Source organism: Danio aesculapii, chromosome 8 (assembly GCF_903798145.1).
Source record: "Danio aesculapii chromosome 8, fDanAes4.1, whole genome shotgun sequence".
Lineage (NCBI taxonomy): Eukaryota > Metazoa > Chordata > Actinopteri > Cypriniformes > Danionidae > Danio > Danio aesculapii.
This window is the reverse complement of record NC_079442.1, coordinates 51,716,034-51,738,049: the sequence shown is the minus strand read 5'-3', so window position 1 is coordinate 51,738,049 and position 22,016 is coordinate 51,716,034. Positions and strand designations below refer to the sequence as shown.

The window sequence follows — 22,016 nt, the reverse complement described above, 5'->3', positions numbered from 1 at the left end:
TTCACCTTTATTTGTATAGCGCTTATACAATGTAGATTGTGTCAAAGCAGCTTCACATAAAAGGTCATAGTAAATAGGAACAGTGTAGTTCAGTTTGTAGTGTTTAAGTTCAATTCAGTTGAGCTCAGTTCAGTGTGGTTTAATAATCACTACAGAGAGTCCAAACACTGAAGAGCAAATCCAACGATGCACAGCTCTACAGATCCTGAACCATGCAAGCCAGTGGCGACAGCGGAGAGGGAAAAAAAAAAACTTCACTAAAGGCGGAAGTGAAGAAAAAAAAAAACCTTGAGAGAAACCAGGCTCAGTTGGGCACGACCATTTTAATTTCTCCGCTGGCCAAACGTCTTGTGCAGAGCTGCAGTCTCAGTGGCGGAGGCTGGAAGCTGGCCTCAGCGAAGACTCGTCTGTCTCTGGAGCGTCACAGGACTCAGTCTCATGTTCTCCACTCTTCCATGACCATCACAGTAGCTGCTCAGGATTCGGCCAGGTCCAGGATATGGAAACCTTGGGATCATCTCGTCGTTGGTCTTGGATAAAGGTTAGCAATCAGTCAATGTGCAGAATCAGTGTATGTGGTTACATAAATTAATATATTATCTTATCTTTGCACTCAGCCAAAACAGTTAACTGAGAACAAGTGATTCAAAAGACATAAGAATTGTTAGATAGAGACAACAAGATGAATTCAATATCACGTTTAACAACTATAGTGAGATGAAATCATCCAGCAGATGAACTGTCTGACATGGACTAAACTCTCACCTGGGGTTTATGCTCACCCGCTGAACTAGTGGCTGCAGCTCTGGGCAGAGAGTGTGTGGTCACGTGATTTGCGTTTTTAGCCGTGTAATAGAATAAACAGAGAACTTTTCAGAATCGCTAAATGAAACGCCGGTGTATTTCTCGCGATTTCTCTGCGCCTCCCTTGCGTTTCTTCTCTCTGACTCTCGACTATTTTGACAAATACACACAGACGACGCACGCTCACACGGAGTCCAAAATAGGAGTTTGTGATTGGGCCAGCCCATTGTCAATACCGAAAAGAGCCAATGGGCTGCAGAGTGTCACTTGGGCCGGCCCGGTCTGTCTGTCCGGGAAAAAAAGCATCTACTTTCAGAGAGTCACAGATCACAGCAGCGTCAATCAATAAGGCAGAAAAAAAAACGATAGGCTGCTAAGCCTTTTATGGGCCGATCAAATCATAAGACGATGATCAGCCCGGCCCAAAAAGGGGGTATTCACTATATGCGGCGAATAGGGGCGGCACACAATTGGGGGGCGCCATTGTGCCAAAACTATTTTTGAAATTATCCTTACTAAAAGTTTCAAATAATAAAAATGAATATATATTTTTTGTTAAGAATGTTTATTTTGCATTTTATACGAGTATATTGTATTTTATTACATAACAAAAAAAATCATACCACCCGTCCGTTTTAGCTGGATAAAAAATAGAAAATAATATTTGCATAAAAAAAAAAAAAAAATTCCCCTACATAAATTGTACAATGATTATTACGAGGGTCCTTTGGTACATTTTTTTTTACTCAAAACTATTTTAATTTCAAAAAAGTTTGCCCATAACATTTGGATAAAATGGAACATTTCATGCACTCTCTAAACATTTTACAGTCTTTTTTATTTTACTTTGTGAGAGGTGTAATAGCAGTTTCAGTCAATCGTTCATGCAGACAAACCTTACACTGGGTTTCTGCAGGTTTCATCGAGGTAAATTGAACGCTTTTTAAGACCATTATGAATTAAATTTTAGACTCATGAAGGGCTAAAGGCTAAGGAATTTTTCGAATGGCCCAGATGCAAAAGATTTTTATTTGCCCTATCAAAAAAGTTATTATAATTTTATACATTTAATAATCATTTTTTAAAAATATTTTAATTTTATTTCTTAGCGAAATATTTTAAATATTGTGTAAAAACAAGCAAGCTACTTGTATCCATACACCTTTTTTCCAACATAAAACATTTGTTCATTTTTTTTCTTAAAAGATCGTTTAAGTTTTAAAAACTATCAAAAACTAAATCTATGCACAATAATCTGTCCAGATTGGTGTCCTCAGCAGTAAATACAGGGAGAAGTTTTAAAGAAATGTTATTGTAATGAAGTAATTAAACCATTATGATAGATTTTCCAGTGATGGGTCGCATCTGGAAGGGCATCCGCTGGGTAAAACATGTGCTGGATAAGTTGGTGGTTCATTCCACTGTGGCGACCCCGGATTAATAAAGGGACTAAGCTGAAAAGAAATTAATGATGGAGTTAAAAATGACATTTTAAATGAAAAGTTTTATTGAGATGGATTGTTGATGATTGTATGGATTTTTTAGATTAATTAGCAATTTATGAACAAAGAAAAAAATTTAGACCAGTTTTAAAAAAAGATTTAAGACCTACAACACAATATTTAAGTAAATTTAAGACTTTTTAAGGCCTAAAGTTTGGATTTTGGGATTTAGGACATTTTAAGGCTTTAAGACCCCGCAGAAACCCTGTTAACAGCTCTCACAGTATGCATGTGAGAAGTGGTTGCATTTTTAAGTTATTTTGCTCTTTAGGACTACCATATCCGAAAAGAAAATGAATGAATGAAACAAGAATTTTAAACTTGACGTCCAACATTCTAATTTTTGTGCTACAAATATATAACATCACATATTTAATTAAATATTGCTTCTTTGAACAACTTTTGAAGAGTTAATATATAAAAAAAACTCTTCATTTGAGAAAACTGGTCATAAAATGCAATATTTAAGGTAACGTTAATCAACAAGTGAAGTATGGTGATTAAAGGTTATTTGTTTTACCCTACTCACCTACAATGTCTTGAATTGTTGTAAATTCGTCTGCTGCAAAAGACCTATAAGCTATAACTGTTCAAATGTTTGACATTTATGTTATATTAATGATAACATTTCAAAGCGTTATCTTCTCGGTTACGTTTTCAAACGCCCGCCCTTTTTATAGTTGTTGCTAGATTAGATACAGCTGCGGCCGGAAGTTAACGAGAATTATTTATATTATTTATTCAATTACCCATTATTTGTATTTTATTAACGTCTACCCGTACCCCAACCATAACCCCAACAGTCACAGTCATGTAAAAACAGTAGTTGTATCGATCATTATTTATGTTATCTATTAAATTACCAATTAAACTGTATTTTTAACGTCTACCCCTACTCCAATCGTATCCAATAATTAAGTAAAATATTAATTATTATTGTACAGTGTCACAAAAATGATGCTATTATTGACGTGCGTATACGCAGCTGTATCCTATCTAGACTTCACTCCCCTTTTTTCTCTCTGTTGCTGTGGACACCAGCAAAGCGTCTTGAGCGCAAGGAATGACGGTCTGAAATAAAATGCAGGGATATATCGCAGCGATACTTGAGCAAAGCGGACCAATCATAGAACCGGGCTTGGCAGCGCCAACCAATGGGAGACAAGAGCGGGAGGGGCCAACGACATTTGCACACCTACATTACTTTTGGTCAAGCACTCAGCGGGAGCATCACAGGCGCTGCGAGTGAGTCGCTATTTTCTCCGTGTCAAGAAATCTACACAAAAACAAGGTAAATATGTGTCTTTTATCATTTAATGGCAGTTCGTACTTCATAATAGTATGTAAAACATAATATCTGATGTTTTTCATTCCGTTCAGAGTAAGCAATGGTGCACCTAGTTGGCTGCACACCTACATTTCAGCAACTGAATTAAACATGAATTAATTAATTTAATAACCATCAGAACATGAGTATAACGATGTTAAATCGTGTTAATTCATATCTAAAATTTATTTAATCATTCTAAAAATATCCACAGCGCCATTCATTTATATTATACTATCAAAAACAGGCATCTCAAATTAAATTTGATGATTGTTGGTTTAATTAATTATAATTAACTAAAATTTACACAACCATCATGTCTAAAATAAAGTATAAGTTTGCTGAAATAATCAGTGGTGCTGAGTACAGCCTTTGGTTCAGGTGTCCATGACAACAGTAACCTGGCAAAGTATGCCACGTGATGTTATGCAATGAAAGATGGAATAAAGGCTGTGAAGCATCTCATGTGCTGATATTATGTAAGATCCATCCGCCCTGACTCTGACGCCTGGCCATCTTTATTACCAGTTTCACCACCACCACCACCATCATCATCATCATCACAGTCAGCAGATGCTCGAGGGCTGTGCACTGGGCAGGGCAGACAGCAGGATGGGCACTCAGTAGGGCGCGTCAGAGGGTGTAGCTCAGATTGAGAGCAGTTTAACTCCTTCTTTCCTCCTTGTGTGTCTACAGAAGCATCATGTCGGACAGAAAGGCAGTGATCAAGAATGCTGACATGTCTGAGGAGATGCAGCAGGACGCTGTGGAGTGCGCAACGCAGGCGCTGGAGAAGTACAACATCGAGAAGGACATTGCCGCATATATCAAGAAGGTAAACGCTTGGTTTGTTTGGTTATTTCAAGTATTGGAATGCAATGAAAACATTTTTTATTTTATCTATTGCATAAAAATAGTAATTTCATCTTGAGATCAAAATGCACAGTCCTGCAGTGTTTATTAATAATATATGTTTGTCTTTTAATTTAAAAAATCTGATTTAGAAGCAAGATTTCTAGGGTTGCTTTTTCCTGAATAAAAAAAAACTAGTCAGAAATATAAAAAATTACTTGCTGTATTTATTTATTTTTTATATTAAGCTTAAATTTGGAACTTTTTATTTTTAATATTATTATCTATTTCATTTTATTAGCATTTTTATTTTTTACTTTTTTTTTTTTTAAGTAAAACATGTTTGAAAAACATTTAACTTTATATTATGCTTCAGCAATAAAAGATATGATCTCATTTTGCATAAAAATAGTCACTTCCTCTTGAGATCAAAATACACAGTCCTGCAGCGTTAATTATAAATTGTTTACTTTTTAATAAAAATGTTTATTATTAAATATTTATTTAATAATAATAATTTAATATATACATTTTTATTTATTATTATCATTTTTTTTTCATATTTAAAGGGCAATTTTGAGGGTTACACTTTCATTTTTTCCAGTCAAAAAAAAAAACAAGATCATTTCATCAAGATTAAAAATTAGCTACTGTATTTAACTTTTTAAAATGTAAACTTTAAATTTTGAACTTAAAGTATTATTAGTGATTCAATATTAATATAAATTATTATTGAATATTATTATTTTATTTATTTTTCAATTTAGGAGTAAAACGTGTATTTGAAAAACACAATCTTGACTGTTTTATGCTTCCGCAATAATCTGCCGACTGTCTTTGGCTACATCTACACTAATCCAGATAAATTCGAAAATGGTGTTTTCGTCTAAAAACACTTCCATGTTCACATTATTTTCAATTCCTACCGAAATATTGGTCATGCACATAAAAATGACTTAAAATGCTTTCATTCATGCACTGCACAGACATAAGATGCTTTAGCCCGTGTCATATCCGGCTGCTGTTTATTTACTTTCTGTCTCTTTAAAACGTCGCAGCAAAATGTGCCAAGTCATCTGCTTTCCGCTAAACAACAGCTCCCAGTAAACATTCCCTCTGCTTTGGAGAGATGTAATATGGATCATGTTCAAGTGACATTCATCTTTAATAACGCCCGATCCACTCTGAATGGGTGACGTCAAGTGTTGCCAGACTGAATTGTGGATCTGTAGGTGCTGCTTCAGCAGCGTTGCTCGCTACAGGAGTAGGGAATTTCTCAGCTTTTCAAGTGCCAATGGAAATAATCAGATCGCTTTATCAGGGTTCAACGCTAAGAATTTTTTTCAGGCCAGTGGTTCAGATTTTTACTTGCCCTGCCAAAATTTTCTCTGGCCCCATCAAAAAAAAATTAATAGCTATTTCTTAGCCACATTTTAAATTATGTGTCAAAAGCCAAACATAATTGTATACATACACTTTTTATATATATATATATATATAATGTATAAGCAAAAATGTGCTGAATTGATTTATAAAGAAAACGTTGGCTAAAATTATGCATTATAGGCTTAATTTATAGAGAAATGAAGCGAGACTGCAGTCAGATCATGAAGCAGATCAATGTTGGTCTTACTTTTGAGGTGATGTGTCGGTGCAGAAATGATCACATTAGTAATTTCTGTCATTGTTCCTAACGGATAAACATCTCTTGGTAATATTTCAGCATGGTTTCATTTTGAATTCAATGTGAAACACATATGTACCAGTGGGAATGACATCCTGCCCTACTCATTCTGTCTTAGCCGTATATAGGGCTATTACACAACCATAATACACTGTGATATAGCCTGGTTCGTTCGGTGGTTGAATTTTTTTGCTTTCTCACTACAATCGATCCTCTCGAGTTAGTTTCAATCAAACTGAGACCACCTCATTCAGGCGATCTCGGACCGAGCGCGATTGCGGGATTCACATATGCCAAACAAACCGTGCTAACTGGGCAAACGAGACCTATGTCTAGGTGTGTTAGCACCCCAAGACTGTATTTGCACGCAATTAACAAGCAGTCGCAGCCAAATTAAACCAAGTGGCAGCACTTTCCCCGGGCCATCCTTATTGTCGAGCCCAGGTTTATGCAAATACTCCAGCACAGACAGTAGCCAACTGCATTTTGATTTCATTGGCTGATTCTACCAGACACGCCCTCCGTCAAGTGTTGACGCTGACGCCACATGTGAATCAGGCGTAAAGCTGTCAAAACACCTGCTATACAATGTTGTCCACCATGTTAGCTGAATTGGTCACATGACTAAAATGCGTCATCGTTTTCGAAAGACTCCATTTTCGCAGTCCACACTGCAACATGAAAACAATGTCAAATTTAATCACTTTAGACAGCATTTTCATGGCAAAACGGTAAGAAAAGCATGCATTTTCAAATGAAAAGGTATTAGTGTGAACATGGCCTTTGAAAACAGCCAAACCAAAATAAAATACCAAAGAATTCAAGATTTATGATGATTTAAATATTCAGGTTTGTGCTCAAACTAGTTAACGGCTCCTAAATGAATGATAAACGACCACATGAATATAATTTAGTGTCATAAGATTACCTAAATATTTAAAGTATGAAATAATATAACATAAAAACAACCAAAATAAATTCTCTGATTGGTGTTTAATGGCATGAGGGCGGGATCACCCCATCACTCACATGTGAATCATCAATAGTAAATGGCATCTCCATTGTTTCCTTTCGCAGGAGTTCGACAAAAAGTACAACCCCACCTGGCATTGCATCGTGGGAAGGAACTTCGGCAGCTACGTGACTCACGAGACCAAGCATTTCATTTACTTCTACCTGGGTCAGGTGGCCATCCTGCTCTTCAAATCAGGCTGAGCGATTCATTCACACAAAGCAGAATTAATGAACTGACTATACTGACGAGGCTCACCATTCCTGATCCGGGACCTGCCTTCTCTCGGCTGCTTCTCCTTTCCTTCTGATTATAGTTTCTAAAAATGGCCATGCGAGAGGGAAATGCTGTAAAGAAACACTTGTATTTATTTTTGTTTTCTATCCAGTTTGAGCGTCTCATGTCATCTCTTTCGTTTTTTAATTAAAGCTAAATGGTTTGGCTGGAGTTCATGTCTGGAGGATTATGATGGACTGCTGCTATTCAGTGGAGGTTTCCAACTTCTATTTAATAATTAGGAACCGTTTTCGAAGAAGAAAAACACATATATTATTAATATTGGTTCCAATTGTCATCCTCTACTTGATTACATTCCTCGATGGTCGACTTCTTTTTCTTTTTTACTGTGGATCTGATAAAGTCTACGTTTATATTAAACAAATTTGAGTCCAATTAGATTGTTTTGTGCATCTCATCACACGTGAACAACAATAACACAAGCATCTAATACATTATGAATGTTTAACAGTATAAACATCTCCATCTTGCACAACACTAGTCTAAGCTCTCGTCTGTAAACCTAAAAATACCCGCTGAAGCTCAAAGCTGACGGATTTAGATGTTGTCGCTGCACATAAATTAAGACTATTTTAAGCTGCCAGCAACAAAAAAAGCTGTCGTTTTAAAACCTTTACGCATATTTCACATTCTTCAACAGATATAAATTATAAATACTGCATTAATTACTATTAACAAATGCAGAATTGTTTTAAGAGCCACTAAGTTGTATTGAAAAAATGTATTAAATGACTTGATTGAACACCTAATGTTTAAAGCAAACAACAAATATGAATTCACTCATTTTCAACATGCATTAAAGCACGGGTCTCCAACTAATCAAGGTGTTCAAGACTACTGGACACTGTTAAGCAGGTGTGAGTTGGAGCTAAACCAGGCATGGGCAAACTTGATCCTCGAGGGCCGGTGTCCCTGCAGAGTTTTTGCTCCAACACTAATCAAACACACCTGAACACCCTATTAGGGTTGGAGCAAAACTATGCAGGGACACCGGCCCTCCAGGATCGAGTTTGCCCATCCCTGAGCTAAACTATGCAGAGCTGCAGCCCTTCCGGAACTGAGTTTGAGAACATGGTAATGAATTCAGCTCTTAAACCAGCTTTGTCCAAACTCGATCCTGGAGGGCCGGTGTCCTGCATAGTTTAAAGCTGTGGTCACACTGGGCTTTTCCTCCCATAGACTTCCATTCATACGCACGCGAATGCGTCAGACTGGAAACGCAGGGTCATGCGTCAAGTTTCGCAGGTTGCTGCGGTGCAAAGTTCAAGCTTGGTGAACTCTGACCTGCGAAATCGCATAATTTGACTCCATGAGACCAATCGAGGAACAAAACAGGTCCCCTCTTGACAGAAGTTTAAAATATGGACCAATCGCTCGCTTTTTAAATGTCTAATCATCTTGTTTAATGCCGCCCCTTTTCGCAGTGCCGCACGACAGAATTTCGCACACACAAAGCCCAATGTGACCGCAGCTTACCTCAGCTTGCTTCTACACACCTGCCTGGAGGTTTCTAGTATACCTAGAAAGAGCTTGATTCGCTGGTTTAGGTGCGTTTAATTGGGGTTGGAACTAAAATATGTTGGACACCGGCCCTCCATGACTGAGTCCGGACACCTGCATCTTAATCTGTTCAATTTGATTAAGTTTCAACCTAAAATGTGGATGATTTGCTCAAATAATTAGCTTTAAACAATGTGGTTAATGTTAGGGTAATACATATTTCATATAATATACAAAATATAAACATTCGCTTCATAAACTTGAATGTATGCAGCTTATTGAATGAGACCAAGCTTAAATCTGTGCACTAAAGCATTAAAAACCACTCAAACTTATGCTCTGGAAAAGTTAAAGGGTTAAATAACTACTGCTGGAAAACACAATGACTCATTTTATAACCCACTGAAAAATCAAGCTAAATACTTCACGCTCACAGGACTCAAACTGGATTCCTGGAGGGCCGCAGCTCTGCAGTTTTGCTCCAATCCTAATCAAACACAGCTGACTCTAAGCAAGGTGTTCAAGACTACTAGAGACTAATAAGCAGGTGTGAGTTGGTTGGAGCTAAACTATGCAGAGCTGCGGCCCTCCAGGAATTGAGTTTGAGACCACTGCTTTAATCATTCATTTTGTTTATAGATATTCTAGTGATGTAAACACAGATTCATGAAATGATCCACCTCCAGCCTTCAACATGAGGAAACAAACTAACAAATCTTCAGGAAACGAGGCAGAGACAGATCTGGGTTGACGTTTTATTAGCATTTTAGAAAACCAGTTTGTGTGGGTAGACTCCATTAGACAGGGAGAACATGGAGCGCAGGTAACCCCTGAGCTGAGGAACCTTCTTGATCAGAGGAAGCAGCTGAGCGTCCACTGCTTTCTGGTCTGTCTTGCGCTGCTCTGTCAACTGGTACTTCTGCAAACCACAGAAAACACACACAACATTAGGAGATGTTTTCAACTTCGATTCAATCAACCTATTTTATGCAAATTCTGTTATTTAGCATAATGCCTAGATCTGTTTACATTGTGAATGGAATTAAACGCTGCTTTATTCACAAATGTTTTGTGATATTCCAGTTCCACAAATCTAATTTGCACTCTTCAATGGAAACATGGTGACCAAACTCAGATACAGATTTCTGCAGGAGCATCTGAACAAATTTAATGCCAGAAAGCATAAGAGTACTAATTTTCATTATTTACTAGTGGCTTGCAACACAGTGGCTCAGTGGTTAGCAATGTCGCCTTACAGCAAGGAGGTCCCAGGTTCAAATCTCAGCTGGGTCAGTTGGTGTGTGTGTTGGGTTTGTATGTTCTCCCCGTGTTGGCGTGGATTTCCCCCCCAGTCCAAACACATGCGCTACACATAGGTGAGTTGAATAAAATTGGCTGTAGTGTGCGTGTATGGGTGTTTCCCAGTGCTGGGTTTGCGGCTGGAAGACCACTGCGTAAAACATATGCTGAAATAGTTGGTGGTTCATTCTGCTGTGGCGACCACTGATAAATAAGGGACTAAGCTGAAGGAAAATGAATTTGCACAGATTCTGCATGATGCCCAATCCTACCCAGGGGCATAGCACCCGGGTGGGGGGAATAGGTCCCCCTCACTTCTATAGAGAGACCATTTAGAAAAAGGTGATTAATAATTATATGTAAACTTTTGAACCTCATTCAGCCCCCCCCTCCCTCATTTTTAAATTGTCTGCTACCCCCCTGCCTATACCAAACTTCTACTTTAACTATTAATAAGCAGTAAATTAGAAGCCAAGTCTTAATCATTGGTTTGTTAATAGTGTGAATTAGGGCTGCACAACATTTAAGCATCGATAATTAGTAGTAGGAAAAATATTTTATTAAATATTAAAAGATATTAAACATTCATTCATTTTTTTCGGCTTAGTCCCTTTATTAATCCGGGGTCGCCACAGCGGAATGAACCGCCAACTTATCCAGCATGTGTTTTACACAGCGGATGCCCTTTCAGCTGCAACCCATCAACTACGGACAATTTTAGCTCACCCAATTCAATATTTAATATTATTATTTTAAAATTATTAATACAAAGATGACCAGGTTATTTTATGTTTGATTGTTCATTTACTGTACCTGAATACTATTAGACATGCTTTTAATTTTATGCAAACGTACTGTACAGAACAATTTATCCCAATCTATATAAATAAAACTCTCCAAATAAAGCCATTCAATTCATCTGGAGAAATTACATTCATAATCACAATATGTATTGTAAAACTCTGCAGGTCAACTGTTTATATACAATAACGTTAACTGTTAAAAGCAATTAGTGACTAGTTAGTTATTAGTAACTAGGGCTGCACAATATACCGTTTCAGCATCGATATCGCAATGTGATCATTCGCAATAGTCACGGCGCATGATAAATGCAATGTTGAGTTTGTAGTATAGTTTATCATGTATAATTTATTAGTATAGTAGTATAACTTATCAGGTATAAGAACCCACCGTTTGTGAGCTTGATTATGATTAATTAATGAATTATTTTTATCATTCAGCTACTGTACTTTAATAATGTTAATTCAGGAAACAATAAAACACTATTTTAATTGTGTCTGTCTTGATTGTATTTATAGATTATGCATGAGAATACTCAACACATGCAAATAGAGAAACGCACTACAAGACAACAACGAAAGTGTCGGGAAACCCCAAAAACTGTATAGATTGTTTATTAGATTTTATGGAGATGCATTGCCATCAACATTGTAAAATATTTCCAAATAGAGATATTAAGTTATCTGGTGAAATTGCATTTATAGTCGCAATATATATTGAAAAATAAAAACGCAACGTTAAATTTTCTCATTATTATGCAGCCCTATTTGTGACTAATTTAGTGTAATCAATAACTTCAACTTTTCAGACTTTGATTGAAATGCAATAATGCACACCATTTGTAAAGCTGCTATGAAACTATTATTGTGCTTTACAAATAAACTTGATGGGGGGGGGGATAAAAAGAAATATATATAAAATCACGTCGTCACATTTTTCCAATATCACAGAATTGTTCCTTAAAATAAAGTGTGACCCATAATACACCACAAATAAAAACCCATCTGACCTCCTTCTCGGTGTCGAAGATCTCTCCCTCCTGGTGTTTGGGTTTCCTCAGCTTCTTCTTCTTGAAGTAAGAGTCGGTCAATGTTCTGGGGATCTTCATGCCAGAGATGTCCACTTTGGTGTTTGTGGCGATGCAGAACTTCTGGTGAGCTCTACGCAGAGGGACGCGGTTTATAGCCAGAGGACCTGAGAGAGACACACACACCAGTGCAATCAATTATTCAACACCGCAAAACTGCAACACAACCCCAGTACGGCTGCACGATACTGGGGAAGAACACTGACAGGAGACTGTTACTTTCTGATATAGAAAATAAACTGGCTTTTACCAGAGAATTCAATTCATCTTTATTTATCAAGCGCTTTTACAGTGTAGATTGTGCTAAAGCAGCTTAACATAAAAGTTCTAGTAAATTAAAACTGGAAAAATAAAGACGCTGTTTAATTAGCAAGTTTCTTTATTGATTATCTATGCTTGTAGATTGTTTATTATGCACTCCCCTACAGAATCATCCTAACCAATCTAATATCATCAACTCTTTCCAAACTGTATTCAACTCATCTAGTGAAATTGTATTCATATCGCAATATATAATTGCAGATTAAAAAGATATTGCAATGCGTAATCTTTCCAATATCGTGCAGCCCTAATACAGACGCGACTTGTTTGAGTTGTTAGAGCAGCCCATTATAGTATTGGTAACCTAGCAACCAACAGTAAACAGGCCAAGCATAAGACTTCATGTCAGTTTATTCAGCCTTTCCATCTTCCATTATTCACAAACCCGTCACACAATAAATAAAACACACCAAGTGAGCATATTTTATGCAAATTAAGCAATTTATATTTGAAATGTGGCACTTCCATCATTGATTTCTCTTGCAATTTATCTAAAAAAAAATAATAAAAATAATAAATAAAAAAAATAAAAAATAATAAAAAAATTAAACAAAATATATATTTAAAAAAAAAATAAAAAATAATATATATATATATATATATATATATATATATATATACAAATAAATAAATTTAAAAAAAATAAAAAAATAAATAAAATATATAATAAATAAAAATATTTAAAAAAAAATACAATTTTTAATTAAAAATGAACAAATAAAAAAAAAATATATATATACATATATATAAAAAAAAAAATAAAAATATAAAAAAAAAAAAAAAAAAAAAAATATATATATATATATATATATATATATATATATATATATATATATATATATATATATATATATATATATATATATATATATATATATATAAGTGATGGAAACCCGGCTGTGTATATATTAAAGACAAATGCTCATATTTGCTCAATCACACTCTTTCTTATTGCAGTTTTAACTTTATTTCCAAAAATCTTACAGAAATTGACTCCTGATCACTTACCGGTGACGAGGAGGAGGCCGCTGTCCAGCTGCTTGAGGAAAACCACTCGCTGCAGGAGGAAACACACACACACACACACACACACACACACACACACACACACACACAAGGTTACTGACGTCTCAGCAGTCCTCACATCAACATTTCAGCAACTCAAACATCAAGTACATCTTATAAAGCCGATACCGCAGAAGAGTGTTTAGATGAGTGTGTGTGGGAGAAGAGCATCTGCGCAGGGCACTGAATCCTGCATGTAGGAGGATCTCCCATTGAGTCGCTGGAGAGTGCCTTTGTTTGCTACTAAATGAGAATGAAGCACCAGATTTGTGCTGGATCAGAGAATTTGATCATGTTCGCACAACAACTAAAGATGGGAAAGATTTTGCTCATTTGTTCATTCATCTACACAATGGAATTTTAGGGGCCTGAAAATTAAATTTATAGGACATACGATTGTTTGCATATATGACTGTAAACTTGAAGCGGCATTTCCCAACATTACACCATCAAATAACATCATGCAAAATCAAAACATGTAAATCTGAGTGTGCCTCACAGGTGAGTGGGCTTGACAAACCACCTGGAGGACACACTCTTTCAGCCTACACTTTAACAGACACTCTTTTTTTAGTTTTTGCACCAGACACGTTCTTACAATTACCCCATATCTAAAAAATAAAAACGCAGTATCCGCGTGGTCTTAAATTCACTATAATATTAGCTTGTAGGTCTTAAATCATTTTAAACGGGTCTTAATTTTTACTTTATGTAAAGCTACCCAATTAATCAAAACACATCCAATCACCAACAATACATACATCTAGAAACATTTATAACTAATATTATTGCAGTCTGTTGTGCATGCATTTAATTTAAAGATTTTTTTAGGTTGCGTTGTAAAAGAAATCTATGTATAAAACTATAGTCTGCTTGTTTTGACATTATTTTAAAAATATGGCTAAGAAATAACCAATTAGAATGTGCTTTTTGATGGGTTAAGTAAATTGTTTTTTTGCTGGGCCAATAAAAAATATCTCAAGCGTTTAGCCCTAAATACATATGAAATATCCTTCTTCCTGGTCTTAAATTTGATTGTGAAAGCCTGCAGAAACCCTGTAAAAGTGCATTTATGAAGTGTGCTTTACACATGTGAGTGGGTTTGACAAACCACCTGTAGAAACACTTCTATATTATAAAAAAAATCCCTTTTTCTAATCCAAGCAATTAATTTGGAGCACAGTTATTTTGTACAATTAGCACTTGTGTGTGTTGCATCTTGTTTAATTGCTGAATGCTTCAATTGTAAGTCACTGCACTGTTCAAGTGACTCCATTCCAATTTTTTTTCTCCCATGTGGCACAGATGGGATATGGCCCATGCGCGTGTAAGCAGGAACAAAATCACATGGATTCCGATTTACTCGAATTGATCTTATGTGGAAATTTATCAGATGAATCAGATCTGTGTTCTTGTGTCTGCAGTGTAAACAGGCTGATCAGATTTTCACCTGTCAATGAGAGTCGCACATCATTAAAAACCATAGTGAATGACGTCAACACTGACGCTTTCATTTCAGAACAGACTTCAGCAGAGTCCCAAACCTTAAATCTCATATACGAGGACTAAAAAAGCTTTTATATTGTCATGTAGCACAAGTATTAAAGCTTGTTAACGAGAGCGAGAGAGAGAGAGAGAGAGAGAGAGAGAGCGAGAGAGAGAGAGAGCGCGGTAAAGTGTAACATCCGCCACGTAAGCAATATAAACTAATACAAAACTGTTGGATACATCACGTGCACAAAATCACGCCATGGACATTACGATGTCTACCGTTTAAAAAAAAAAGGCCTAGATTAAAAGAAGATGGTCAAATGAGAACTTTTCTGTCATAAACTAAAGTAAAACAACCCTGCAAACAGATTAAATACAGGAACGGAGCAAACGTCGCTCTTATCATCAGCTGTCAGTCAGCGCCCGCTCTTTTTCCTGCTCACTGCACCTTTGCCGTGTAAATGCACAAACGGGTCATTAAAAAAAAGATATATATATATATATATAAAAATTTATTAATTAATTAATTAAAAAATAAACAATAATAAAAAATAAATGAATAAAAATAAGGCGTCAAAATCAGAATTGACCAAGATCTGCAGTGTAAATGCAGCCTAAATGACTAAACGTAAATCACTTCATAATTCAATAACAATTAATTTTATTCAGTTTGATATATGGGGATGCATTAAAAAACATCCGTATAAACGATTCAAAAAAATCTTTCGTAGTCTTTAAACCTTCACATTCTGATCAAATGTTTTGTTGAGTGGTGCATCATTCTTCACCATTTCTTCAGAAGAATGCAGTGATTATTGATGAAGTGTGTATTTGTGTACCTTTCCACGGTGGCGTCCGGTCAGCATGATCAGCACAGTTCCAGGGGTGATGGTTTTGCGCAGTTTTCTGCGGTGCTGAGAGAAGGCTTTGATGCCGTGACTCCGCAGCTTACGGCGCACGTCTTCTGTGGGATAATAACGGGGCTGGACAACAAAAAACAAAAAGATTTGAAGATCAGCAATAATGTAAAACAGTTAAAGACAGATGACTGGATCAGGCCACTGAACATGCATGCAACTTCGAATTAAGATTTTAAACCAATGATAATATACTATAACATTATGAGACTGAATATGCAAATGAGCTAAACAATGCAATTAAATGTTACTACAGTAAATACTGAACTGAGATTTCTCTAAATTCAAGACATCAATTATATTATATGAAATTAACAACAGGAAAATTACTAAATGGGAAAAATACTCCAGCTCATTTCATTGCACTTCTCACATTTTAAAGTCAAATTGAAGCATTTTACACGTGCGGCAAATTACATTCACATACATCACATCATATAAGATACTATTTGTTTAGATCAGGGGTGTCCAAACTCGGTCCTGGAGGGGCAGTGTGCTGGAGAGTTTAGCTCAAACCTTAATCAAACACACCTGAACCAGCTAATCAAGCTCTTACTGGATATATCTGAAACTTCCTGACAGGTGTGTTTAAGCAAGCTAGAGCTAAACTCATCAGGACACCGGCCCTTCAGGACAGAGTTTGGACACCCCTGGTTTAGATTATTCTGTAATACATTATAATAAGGTAAAGAAATAAAATTATGGCATGTTTGCCGCAAGTAGGCCCATCACAATTAACATATGGACTTACCGCACAACACATGGACATGAACGCAATCATTTTTGCTGACATAATATATAAATCGCTGATACAAAAAACAATTCTAGTTGAAATAATTCTTCATTTTAGCTGATTGTGCAACATCTTTCTCTATTGGAGGTGTCAGTATGGTTAACAGAACACTGTAGTATTCACTATTAAATACTATAGTATTTTTCTTGTGGGTGTCTGACAACTGACAATAGATCTTCAGCAGATTTCACAGCCTGTTACTCTTTATCTTGCACCTTTTTGTTAACATTTGCTATTTATATAGGATATGCATTTTCACATTCTAATTCCAATGCCCAATAACTAATAAATTGTAAGCAAAATATAAATATAGTGACAGGCAGAGCCGCATTCATTAAAAATATATCAAATACTCTCAATTATTACTCATTTAGTAACAAATTATGAACGCAACAGGATTACTTTCCAAGCACTTCTTTATTAAAAAAAAAGCACCTTTCAAACCTTGAACACACTAGATTAAATTTCAAGCATTTTCAGCACCAACAGGTAGCCTAAATTCTTAACTCACACCAACACAACGGTTATAAATTAAGAGAACTTACAAATTCAATCCATATTCCTTTTAAAACTGATTGTTTTGCATACTTGTTCATTCGACATGCTCCAATTTCAAATAAAACAGAGCAAGTTTCATGCAGTAGTGGTTCATAAAACATGCACACGTGTTTATCAAAAAAACAATGTTAAGGAGATAACTACACAAGCGAAAATTTGATGTTAGTATATTAAGAGAAATAGTTAAGTCAGCATAATGTACAAAGCTTGCACAAACACAGGGACTACGTTTACATGGACACCAATAATTAGATTTTAATGCGATTAAGACAATATTCTGATCAAGAGTCTACCGTGTAAACAGCGATTTGATTAATCAGATTAAGGTCATAATTCAACTAAAGAGAAATGAAATTAAGACATGTGGAGTATACCGATTTCAGTCGCATTATTGAAGTGCGGTACAGACATGCAAACACCTTAAATCGAACTTAACGCCATGTAGGACTTTTGATCGCATTTTGCGACAGGATAGTCCACACACATGGCTGTTTGACAGTCTTTGCACCTACCCAGTCAGTACAGACACCCGTCAAATGCAGAGGGTTTTTTCTCCCATTCCGCATGCGGTATTAACTTCCATTAAAACTACACTCTTCCAGCAGTTCATAGTTGCATCCAATATCTTGTTTGTCACAGGGGCATGCATGAAATGTTCATGAATGAAAGTTAAAGTGCCAAACTGCAGTTTAAGTCGACAAATTAAAAATGAAACGCCCGAAATTGTATGAAACTCTATAGAGGAAATGTGGATAGCGCGATGACGCAGTGACGTTAATCGAATTGTGCTATAACATGTAAAACAGGATAATGAAAGTAACACTCAAAAAGCAACTCATGTAAACACCTTAATCTTATTATTATCTTAATTAGATTAAAGCAAATAATTTGATTACTGATGTCCATGTAAACATAGTCAATGGCTCAGTTTTAAATTGACTGCATGACTTCCAGAGCCCAGGATCTGCTCATAATAGAGCTGGTCAAAAATAAAAATGCCACCTCGATAATTATTTTTCATATTGAACAATAACGATAGATATTTTGATATCAGTTGTTAATCCTTCCAGATTTTACAGAGTAACTTAACTGAAGTTACTTAACCCAGAGTGACTTGACTGAAGCCACAAGTATTAGAGGGTCCATTAAATAGCATAACATTTTCGGTGGCCGATTGTTTTTGGAGGCCTAAAATTCAGTGCATCTCTAATATCAACACACTTCTAGATCCCCACGGTTGCACATCTCTGCTGTGTGATTGCCTCTTTGTCCAGAGTTTATTGCTATTAACATAAATTATATTGCGATTTAATATATTGTCTATTGGTCCAGCCCTAGCTCATAATCTTTTACTCACCATTTTGCGCAGTTTGACAACACGAGTGCCTCCATTTTTGTCTCCGCCGACAGTCTTGATGGCCGTGGTGGGATTCTTCGACTTCTGCTTCTGCTTCACCTTCTTCTCCTTGATTTTCTTTTCCACCTGAAACATCAAAACGGAGCTTTAAAGAAAAAAACCTCTGGAGAGGCAATTTAATATGGTGATCATGAAAATATAAACGCACCTTCGTCACGGGAGCTTTAGTCTTCCTCTTGTACATGGCCCGGCGAGCGAACATGGCAGAGCGGGAATAGCGGCCGATGCCCCTGACCAGCACAGGGTTACGGCTGCCATGCTTACGGGCAACCTTTTTCTTATCGCCCTCGGCCATCTGAGAACATTAAAGAGTCATTATAATGTGCACATGTAGAAATATAATACAGACCATGCTTAAAGTGCATTGAGAAGCACTATATTAAAGGGAAATGTAAATTCTGTCGTCAATTAATCCACCACTATTTCTAAACTGGTTTAAATTTGTTGGAGGTAAAAATGCTATTTAGCTACTAAAGGATTTTTTGTTCTTACAATAGATGTCAAATTAAGGTAAAGTTGGTTTTATAGTCGCACATTCTGACTTTTGCATTCAACAAAATAGCAAAGCGAAAATTAAAAAGGCTAATACTGAATAATTATCATTAGATACTGCTATAAACAATATATTAGTAACCAAGTGTTTTTAAAAGCACTTATACCCCATAGAAAGTCTCTCTATTGTTAACTTTGAATATTCTATTTGAAATAGCATGCAAGCATGACTTTAAAACAATATTAGCACCATTTAATTGACCGAATAATGCTGTAATTTGGCTGATTGGCTAATAATTTGATTTCCCTATATAGAATTAACACAGAATATCTTCCTGAAATTGCATTAAGTCTAAATTTGTTAGCATAAATCCAACTTTATCCTACTATAATTGCTATTTTCTTCCAACATTACTCCAATTATATTATTTGCTGTTCAACAGAAGAAATTCGTCAAGGTTTAGAAGCATTTGAAGGAATATTTGATCATTTCTGTGTGAACTATCCCTTAAACAACCAAACTGACATGTACGAATTCAGCAATTTTATCAATGTCATTCATAAATATTCGAGTTAAGATCCTAAATAGACTATTATAAAGCACAGCTGAACGGTGGAAAACAGAGACTGCTGATAATATTCAATACACACTCTGTACTATCCATTTCTATACTATATAAACAGTAGCTCCATACAGCATGTAACGTTAACTCAACGTGACCTGATGTGTCGTTGCTAACATGCTAACGCACCGGTTATTCATACAAACCAACACTCATCATAATAACGTTTACTTATCATTTAGTTCTCATGATAAGCCGTCGCGTATGATTTAACTGTCTTTAATGTAAATTTAAGCACTGAAAATGCCTTTAGCGTTCACGTAAACCCGGTTGTCAGGCCTTCGCGCCGATCACTCATATCGTACGTTAAAACACACAACACATCCACTAATATTCACAGATATTAGCGCTATGGGTATTTTAAAACATTAAAATACGATACAGATTAACATTAAACACGCTGATGAATGAGATTATTGCAGATTGTGTGTGGAGAAAACAGACATGGAAGCCACAATTACCTTCAACTAGAAAAAAAGACCGACATCCGGGCATTTGACGTATATATAGTCGTGACGTGTTACGCTCGGGGTTCTTCTTCCGGCACGTTTTGCTCTTAAAGGAACACGCGCTTTCACGGCCGCACATGATAGCTAATGGTTGCCGCTCATCGGACGTGTTTTGTAAAAAGTGTATGATGACTAAAGTATGATTTGTAAAGACAATTAAAGCGATCATTTAGTTTGAAATTTGAAAAATATTATAAAAAATGTACAAAGAGTTACATTAAAACGAAAAACAAAAATATTTATACAAGTTGAATTTTTGTAGTTTGCATTTTCCCACTATTTCGCATGAATTTCAATGTATTATCTTTCTATTTCTAAAGATGTTCTGTGACTAAAACATTATTTTTATAAATATAGCCCTTTCTGTTTAATAATAATCTGTTTTGTTCAAATGCACCAAAAATATGACATATATTCACTGAGAAACGTATAAAAATATTCCTTTTTAAAATGGGGTGCATTCATTTATGTTGAGCACTGTATATTATATATTTATATAACCATGCACATAATTATGGATATCTGTAAGATGACTAATATATAACAGTTCTGTCTGGTTCTCAAATCTGATTGGCTGATAGCCGTGAGATATCAGCACTAGTAGAGCCTCTTCACCCTTGTGTATTGCTCTGCCCACCCACACTAGGACTAAAGAGAGACTAAACAACTCACTACATTTTGACAAATATTGCAAGTGTTGAACAACATAATGTACTCTTTAGGCTTTTTTAGGCATGAATGTAGTTGTTTAGATTGCAACTATGCCGTTTATTTATAAGGATTATATATATATATATATATATATATATATATATATATATATATATATATATATATATATATATAAAATCTTTTTATTTTTTATAATTTCAGAGATTCAGCACATTGGCGGTCATCAGCTTGTCATATTGAGCAGAGAAAAGACCAACCCAGGCTCATTCTGAAAACTTAGTCCCGCGGACGTTTCTGGAGACCGCGAAATACATCCTGGGAGGTATGTATTTTTGCAGTTTTCATTTTGCGAATTCAGGAGTGCTGTTTGCGCCCGTGTTCCCGCGTAAACCTACCAGAGGCCGCTGTTGATCAAACGTCTGTCTGACTGACTGAATGACTGGATGACTGACTCTCCGGACAGACCTACCCTTCTCCTTCCCTAAACCCAACCAATTTTATCGATTGACCCACCCACCCACTTACTTCCCAAAACCCAACCAATGATTTACAAAAGCTGTCCAGAAAAAGAAAAGCCCTCATCTGATTTTTACCACGTTTTCAGATTTTACCACATTCTCACTCTGTTATTCATTTTATTTTTTGGATTCTGTTTTTGTCCTACATGATTTCTGGACCCGCTCTTCCCCGGACTCGAACCCAGTCGTCGTCGTGGTCATCTCCTCTCTCCACCGGCGTACACGACGAGCTAACTGGACAAACTACCGCAGCGCAGCAGGAAAGCCCTCCACACGGGGTAAGCGGTCAGCTGGTATGCACGAAAAGGAACGGCGTCACACCACTCCGTAGCGTTCATTTAAAAAAATGAAATGCAGCCATATGTACCCCCGCCTACATAATTCGCGGTCTCCAGAAACATCCGCGGGACTACGTTTTCAGAATGAGCCTGTGTTGCCAAAGACAGTTGACGTTCTGCCACAAGATAGCGACAGA

At 36.2% G+C, this 22,016-nt stretch overlaps 2 protein-coding genes across 2 annotated transcripts; one reads left to right on the top strand and one right to left on the bottom strand.

Moving 5' to 3' along the window:
* Positions 1–3,445: 3,445 nt before the first annotated feature.
* On the top strand, positions 3,446–7,628 carry dynll1 (dynein, light chain, LC8-type 1). The gene is made up of 3 exons (XM_056464163.1): positions 3,446–3,597; positions 4,330–4,468; positions 7,247–7,628. Exons 1-3 carry the CDS (start codon positions 3,461–3,463, stop codon positions 7,382–7,384), a joined length of 414 nt encoding a protein of 137 aa, XP_056320138.1. The 5' UTR covers positions 3,446–3,460; the 3' UTR covers positions 7,385–7,628.
* A 2,091-nt stretch (positions 7,629–9,719) lies between these two features.
* On the bottom strand, positions 9,720–19,048 carry rpl6 (ribosomal protein L6). Its single transcript, XM_056464162.1, has 6 exons — positions 18,876–19,048; positions 18,668–18,793; positions 15,882–16,025; positions 13,495–13,543; positions 12,088–12,272; positions 9,720–9,897 (listed from the first exon to the last, which is right to left on the bottom strand). Exons 1-6 carry the CDS (start codon positions 19,020–19,022, stop codon positions 9,745–9,747), a joined length of 804 nt encoding a protein of 267 aa, XP_056320137.1. The 5' UTR covers positions 19,023–19,048; the 3' UTR covers positions 9,720–9,744.
* Between the last annotated feature and the right edge of the window lie 2,968 nt (positions 19,049–22,016).